We start from the raw sequence: 7,868 nt of genomic DNA, 5'->3' as shown, positions 1-7,868 counted from the left end.
AGCCACGGCCACGTCCCGCGCGATCGAGAGCATCCTTAGCTCATCAGCTTGACATGTTGCTTTACCTGGAATGCGGGGGGAGAAGGAGCTTGACACAAGGTATTCAGTTCACACAGAACACCAACTTTAAATATGTGCTTTTTTCTCCTCCCCTCGCTCTCCCACCGAGGTAGGAACTGACACTGTGTGAGCCTGGTGGGTTTCCGCAACACGGAGAACCGAGAAGAGTTACGTGGAATGAGGGACCACATCAGGATATGGATGCGGTCACGGTTGCCATGGTTTAGGAAGGTCACACCTTGTCCACTGAGGAGAAAGCCCAACAACAGGCTGTCCAGCTGGTCAGTGTCTGTGGTCCCTAAGTCTTTCCCCAATGGTCACAAAGACCCACATATCTGACCACAGTCCTGATGTCCGAGTACAGGCAGCACCTTGGATTCCGACTAACTGCCGCAGGCTAACTTGAAGGTGCCGTCACATTGTTCTGCGTGACAGAATCTTCAACATTTTGAACTTTATTAAAAAAAAGGTAATCCTCTACCTAGAAACTGCTTCCTGTTTCTCAGCATTTTCTGGATCCCTCACCCTCCACACCTGAGTGTGGCCAGTCATTGACTCCAACTCTGGATTCCCACCTCTGCTCCCGGTGTTCAGCTGCCCCACCACTGCCAAAAATCAGTTCACAAATTGTGTCATTTAGATTTGTAGGTTGCAGGTAGGATCTTCTGGACCCAGGGATTGAACCCAGGTCTCCTGCACTGCAGGCAGATTCTTAACCATCTGAGCCACCAGGGAAGCCCACTTTAGATTTGTAGGTAGGTCATCAAGAAAAGTTTCAAGCTACATTTTGAAAGAACCTAAGTATTCCGTTAGAGGGTTTCCCTGGTGGCTCAGCTGGTAAAGAATCCGCTTTCAATGCAGGAGACCCTGGTTTGATTCCTGGGTCAGAAATGTCCCCCTGAGGGAGGGCATGGCAACCCACTCCAGTATTCTTGCCTGGAGAATCTGCGTGAACAGAGGAGCCTGGTGGGTTACAGTCCATGGGACTGCAGAGTCAGACACGAGTAAGTGCGTGTGTGTGACACACACACACACACAGCTGCAAGTTGCATGGGCTTTGGGCTCTTAGCAGAATAAGCTCAAATCAACACTTGCTTGTTCCTCTGACCTCTGCTACAAATGATCCAGGGAGGGGTGTAGTGTGTAGTACCTGGCATGAGAAGGGTCCAACACATCCAAGCCACACAGCTTTCTGTATGTGAACCAAAGCTCCATAAAGAAGTTTTAGAAAACTGTCCTCAACTATCTTGACCGAGTCATTGTTCTGCCTCTAGAGAGATGACATTCATGTGTATAGAATCAGTGAGTAAAACTATTTTAAATTCGGGTGCCTCTCGGCCCTGTATCTCCTGTTGGGGTGTCCCTGGATGCCTCCTACAAAGGCGCTGACCGCTGACCGGTGATGGCTGGCAGTTTGCCTCTAGGCAGGTCTGAGGTTTGACCCATGAGAACCCAGCCCAGGAGAGAGGGGGTCCTGGCCCTGGACTCTGCCTTGCCTGCCCCCTCCTAGGAGAGAGGAGATGGTTCCGTCAGGGGGCAGCACCACAGCAACTGCCCGGAACACAGCTTTCCTTCAGTGGACCGATCCCTGTGGGTTATGCCAAGGCCGCCATCTACCACCCCTCCCCCAGGGCACGAACTTCCCGGAGGGCCTGGGCACTCGGCGGCCTTCAGAGGCTGGGCATTGGCCCCCAGGCAGATTCAGAAAGCTGCTAATGAAGTTCTGAAAGATGCAGCTCACTGGATGCTGGAGAACTCGACCCTCGCGGCTTGTATTTGGAGGCCCGGCCATTCTTGTTAGGCTAGGAAGTGGTTTGTCTGGAACTGCCTTTTATTCCACATCCATTAAACAGGACTTTCACCGAGTGGGAGGGGTCGGGGTGGGGGTACGAACAGGGAACCTCCCATCAGCCACCTCCAGTCCGCCGTTGCTCACCGATGTCCTCGGTCTTACCAAGGACACGCTTCATCCTGGAGGAACTCGAGAGACATCAGGAAAGTCTCCTGAAGTGGACGGCGGGACAGACAGAGAGGAGCATCAGCAGATAACGCTACCGGCTGTGGAGCAGATGGCTGGCGGAAAACCATAATCTGAAAACGTACCTGGACTCCAGTGTTCACTGAAGCACTCCTTACAGTAGCGAGGGCGTGAAGGCCACCTAAATGTCTATCAATAAACGAACCGCTAAAGAAGCTGTGGTACCTAGACACAATGGAATATTATTCAGCCACATAAGAAGAATGAAATAATGCCATCTGCAGCAACACGGACGGACTTAGAGATTGTCACACCAAGTGAAGCCAGAAAAAGACACCATAGAGTGTCACTCACGTGGGGATCTTTAAAAAGGTGCAAACGCATGAGTTACAGATGGTGAAAAGAAGCGCGGCGAAGCTGGGGTAAGGCGGGGGAGGGGAGCTTGGGACTGACATGCACACTGGCGTACAGAACAGGTAACGAACGAGGACCTCCTGCACAGCACAGGCACCTCTACTCAACATGCCCTAACGACCTGTATGGAGAAGAATCTAGAAGAGTGGAGACAGGTGTAACTGAATCACTTTGCTGTATACCTGAAGCTAACACGTAAATCAACTGCACTCCAGTAAAAATTTAAAAAAGCAGTTTACCTTCCTACTCTTGTGCTGGGACTCGGACGCAAGTGCGGCAAGTGACTGGGGCGGTTTACAGTGCGTCTGTCCCAGGGTCAGGCGGACTGTTGCCAGGAAAAGCAGAGCTGCGGTCTCAGCTCCCAGCCGGGGACTCGCAGGCAGTTTCTAGTGGTCCTTGGAGCCCCAGGGCACTACAGGCCCTGGGGGGCGGCACAGCTTTTTGACTGGTTCATACACTGGGGCTCTTTTTAAGGCTGTTAGAAAAAAGACGATATACTAAAACAAACATGGAAACCCTTACACAAGTGATTAAGTCTATTACTCTTCCTTTTAATAGCCTATTTAACCATTAAATTTTTAAAAAACTAACCTGTCAGGCCCCAGATTGGTCCAAAAAACTGGAAGGACACAGTAGCTTGGGTGTCTTCCTTGGGCCCTGCTTTCACAGCAGGCCTCAGGGCAGGCAGAGATGGCACAGGTGTTGACAAGCCTGTCCGTGTCTCCGGTCAGGATAGCCACATGTTGTTTTTATGGACCACGAAGCCCAAAAGACTAAACCGGCCCGGGGCTTGTGCTCCCATCTCCTGTTCCGTCTTCAAGCTGAGAAGCGACCGCACAGGGGCTGCAAGCCAACCACCAGGGACCACAGACGGGGAGTCACAATGGGCCGGAGGCAAAAGGGAGGTGCTGGTGGAGGTTGTGGCCCTTGAGCCCGACTAGGGACGAATGCCCGTGACCAGCGGCCACCCTTCCAGGGAGGCAACCGGCTGACCCTGGCCAGCGCCAGGAGGGTCCACAGAGAAGCTGCGGGGAGGCTCCTGGGCGTTGGTCACTGGAGGCTGTCAGGGGAATGAAGGCAAATGCTCCAGGAGAAGGCGACCAAGGGCTGGGCTGGCCAAAGCTTAACTGTGCTCCCTGTTGGGAGGGTGGCCCTCAGAGCCTCAGGAAGACACCAGGGAAGGCCCGTTTGCACAATCATTATATCTTTTATTTACAGATAGAAATTAGTAAAACTTAAAACAAAAACCCAATGCGACTTGTACAGAAATCCTTTAATTTTCTTTATTTTCACACATTAAAAAATGAAACACACTATACAAATGGTTTTCTCATAGCAGATTACACGTGGGTCCCTTCAGACCCGCTCTCCAGGACTGCCGGCCTCCGAGGGGCCCCGGCCGGCAGCTGGGGCTTGCGTGGCCAATGGTTGATTCGGATGCAGACACATGCAGCCCTCGGCGCGGGAGCTTCCCCCTCCGGTCTTAAATTAGGTTAAATGGCGTCGGTGTCCGTATGTACAGACGTGAAGTGTGGCGGTCCTGAGCAGCGCCGGGGCCGGCGCCCGCGCTGGGGGCCTGGGCCTGGAGCCAGGCGGGCGTCCGGGGGCGCGGCCGCGCACTCGGGGCTGCCGTCCCCGCGGCCGAGCGCTCAGACCCCGGGTTAGGCCAGGTAGCTGTAGGTGTCCTTCTCCCCGTCCACTCGCTCCAGATACTCCTTCTCGATCAGAATGTCAATGCATTTCTGGGCGTGGTGTTCCGGGAGAGAGAGGCCCGAAGAGAGAGAAAAACACATTTACTGTCGGAGGAGAGGCGGATTCTCCCACCCCTCCGGCCCGCGCCGGCGCCGCCTCACTTCCCGCAGAGCCCCCCTCGGGTCTCAGAAGGGGAAGGAGCCGCCCGGTTTCTGTGTGAAACGACCCGGGGGTCGGCGTCCAGGGGCTGCAGGCGCCCGGGGAGCAGCCCTGTCCGCGGGACGAGCCTCCCGCCGGGCTCCGCACACGCAGGAGGCTCCGGGCCGGCCGCCGTTCACTCTGAGCAGCTCAGCAAGCGGAATCCTGAGGATTCGGCACGTCTCAAAACGACCGTCAGAATTCGGCCTGTTTTCTTTTGTGGAAACCTGTTTTAGGTGACTAAGCCTCCATGACATCACCGCCTCTTTGGTCCCATGAGATGATAACCATCTGACTCCTGCTGCTGGGGGCTCCTGTACCTTAATCACGGGGACCCGCGGCTTGAACCTTGAGGACAGCTGGGTCAGGACTTCTCCAAGCAACTGCTGGTGTTTGAGGACCTTCCTCATTTTCATAATTCTCACAATGGCCGCCTGTGTGACAAAGGGAAGAAAAACAGGCCTTGTTTTCCGAGTTCACCAGAACTCATCTGCAATCAAGAGCAGTAACGAGGCTGCAGGGCGCGCTCTGTGCGGAAGCCCGGGTTCCGAACAGGCAACAAACACACTGCGGGTCCAAGGACGAAGGGGGCCGAGTCTATCTGCCTGTTTCCGCGCCAGCACAACAAACGTTAAGGTACTGTGGTCTCGTGAGCAGCAATTTTAGTAATTTAACCCAGCTAGGACACACATTTAAAATGAGGAAAACGTCAGTCCTCGAAGCCACAGGCAGCACCTGAGTGCTCCGCCAGCCAAGCCTCGCGCCGCCCCTTCTACGGACTCACTGCTCTCACCTGTTTCATCGGCATTTCATCTACTCCGCCCAGAACCATCCACCATCCAGGCCGCCTCTCCCAAACCCCAGGCAACACACAGCCCGAGGGAAGCGCCCCCCAGCTGCGGGTGGCCCGCCTGCCGCCGAGGGGCCGGCCCCTGGGGTCACCTGGATCAGTAGTTTGCGATCTTCCTCGATGTTTTTGTGTGTGGTTTCCTGTTCCTGCTTCTGTTCCGTTTTCATGGGCACATTGATGTTAACCCTTAATTTTTTACTGTCAAGAAAATCGAGGAGACCAATCACTATTGATTTCAAAGACGTGCAGTAAAGCTGCTTTCTGTTTTCGGTCTTAAAGAGGGGCTCTGCCCCCCAGACAGATGGTGGAAAGCGCGACCGACAACCTCCTGCCTCCCCAGGCCATTTCCACATCATCTCTGTGAAAGGGCCCCTAGTTCCCGAAGGGACGGGCTCCTACTCTGCCAGCAACAGGACGGCTGTGTCCCAGGAAATTCAGCTCCTTAACCTGCTCTCCCCAAACTGTCAAGTGAAACAACATCAAGACACGGGGGCATAGAGGGCCAGGCTCTCTAGGTGAGCCCTTTACCAAATGAAGAAAACCCCAAAAACTGAGTCAAATGGAGAAGGACCCGGGATGGCCAAAGGAGGTCAAAGGCTCCTACAGAGGCCGGCACTGGGCTCACAGCCCCGTGTGCGGTGATACCCGTGTCACACTTGGGGTCAGGGTGTGAGTCTGTGGCCTAGGACCATCTACTTAGCAGATTTTCCTTACTTTTTATAACCAAGATATAATTTTATTAAGGTATCTGGCTTCAATTCCACCTCATCAACATTGGCATTTTCATCTTCCAAGACCTGTAAGAAAACAAGTGTTAGTATATCATCTCATGAAACAGCTTTCTTCCAGTTTAGTGTTCAAAGGACACAGACGTACCAATAACTTGGACTTCAATAAAATCTGTAGGACTTGTGCCAAAATGTCCTGCAATTAAAGAGAAAAATGCATTTTTTTTCTTTGCAGTAACAACCAGAGCCAATCCCACAGAGTCCATTTTTGGGGAAAAATTAGTGACCCAAGTAGAAGAACATGTCCAGAGGGAAAAGAAGGCAGCACCCCTTAGCGGCTTCTCCAGACCTACTCCGAAAAGTGGCAGCAACCCCTTTCTGCTCTTGATCACCCAGTATTAAAACTGAGAACTCTACTGATAAAGACTAGAACGTGTGTAAGATCAGCTTCCTTGACTGCATCTTGGACACTGAGCACTGAAAAGAATGGGCAGGAGCTTCAGCGGCCTGGACGCACCTTCTGTTCATGAACATGACAGGGGTGGCGCCCGAGGCTCTGCTGACTGGACTGTGGTGAACCTACGCCCCTGGGCCACCTCCACGCGCAGAGAGCGGGTGGTCCATCCTGTCTCAGCTCTCCTCTAGTGCCCCAGCTTCGGGACCCCATGCAGTGGGACAGCTGCCGGGACGCTCACGGGCCCCCCCTGCCCTTAAGGGAAGGCCATCTCGGCCCAGGTGAGCTGGAGAGGCCTCTGGTGTGCTGACTGGCCCAGAGCCTGGAGCCGGATGAGGACGTGGCCACGCCCGCAGAGGCTGTCTTCACGAGCCGGAGTGACTGAGCAGCCAACACCCCTCGTGCAGGAAAGGAGAGGGAAGTGGGGAACAGCTGGCTGAGGGACTGGCGTGGAGGCTGAACAGTGCAGTGAGGGGCCGCTCAGCTCTGAAAAGGGAGTTCCCGAGAGCAGAGCCCTCCCCGCGGCCTGGGGGCAACCTGAGCCCCCACTGTAACTGAACCTCCTCCTCCTGGTGAGGAGTGAGGAAAAGAAGAGACTCGCGTGTGCACAGAAGCAAATTCTTGTGTTATTACAACTTGAAAATGCGTTCTGGGCTAACTTGAAGCATGACGCAAAAATAAATGACTTTCCTAATTCACGTTCCATGAGGCCAATATTAGCCTGACACCGAAACCAGACAGAGCTATCACAGGAAAATGGCAGACCACGTTCCCCATAAATAAAGATGCAAAAATCCTCGAGAAAATTCCAGTGAACCAAACCCAGCAGCAGATAAACAAGTAATATATACCATGACCAAGCGGTACTTATCCCAAGAATACAAGGGTAGTTCAACATTTTTAAAAAATCAACATAACACACACCAACAGACAAAAGCACAGTCATCGCAATAGAGTAGCAAGAACATTTAAACAAAACCCAACACTCTTTCATGATGAAAACGCTAAAAACAAAACAGTACAGAAACAGAAGGGAATGTCCTCAGTCCAGTAAAGAACATCTAAGAAAAGCTTACGGTGACAAACTGCAAGCTTCCCCTCAAGGTCGGGAACAGACAAGGACGCCTGCTCTCACCACGCCTACTCGGCACTGTACAGGAAGCTCTATCCACAGTAATCAAGCAACAGAAATAAAGACACCCAAGGAGCAAAAGTAAGCAGCAAAACTATTTGCATTTATAGATGACATGACTGCATATTTAAAAAGTCCTAAAGAATCCACACAAAAAGTACCAGGATAAATGCATTCAGTAAGATTGAAGCATACAAGATCCAACAGGTAATTGTATTTCTGTATACCAGCAATGAATTTACAGTTTCATTAACAATAGCATCAAACTTAATAGAATACTTAGAGGAGTGAATTTAACCAAAGTATCAAACTTAATACTTATGAGTAAATTTAACCAAATAAGTGTAAAAAGGCTTGCATGA

General features: G+C 52.3%; 1 protein-coding gene across 3 annotated transcripts in view; it reads right to left on the bottom strand.

The window, feature by feature from the left end:
* Positions 1 to 3,708: 3,708 nt before the first annotated feature.
* CUL1 (cullin 1) overlaps positions 3,709 to 7,868 on the bottom strand; it is an 86,249-nt gene continuing 82,089 nt past the window's right edge. For all 3 annotated transcript variants that reach the window (XM_055421440.2, XM_055421439.2, XM_055421441.2), the window contains exons 18-22: positions 6,069 to 6,116; positions 5,907 to 5,989; positions 5,285 to 5,390; positions 4,663 to 4,776; positions 3,709 to 4,194 (exon numbers count right to left, since the gene is read on the bottom strand). In XM_055421440.2, coding sequence (XP_055277415.1) covers positions 4,114 to 4,194; positions 4,663 to 4,776; positions 5,285 to 5,390; positions 5,907 to 5,989; positions 6,069 to 6,116 — 432 coding nt within the window. In that variant the 3' untranslated portion in view covers positions 3,709 to 4,113. The remainder of the gene's footprint in view (positions 4,195 to 4,662; positions 4,777 to 5,284; positions 5,391 to 5,906; positions 5,990 to 6,068; positions 6,117 to 7,868) is intronic.

The sequence above is a fragment of the Moschus berezovskii genome, chromosome 3 (assembly GCF_049115385.1).
Source record: "Moschus berezovskii isolate FMDL1 chromosome 3, NW_MosBer_1.0, whole genome shotgun sequence".
Classification (NCBI taxonomy): domain Eukaryota; kingdom Metazoa; phylum Chordata; class Mammalia; order Artiodactyla; family Moschidae; genus Moschus; species Moschus berezovskii.
Note: the sequence above shows the minus strand (reverse complement) of the source record. Positions and strands in the feature narration are given on the sequence as shown.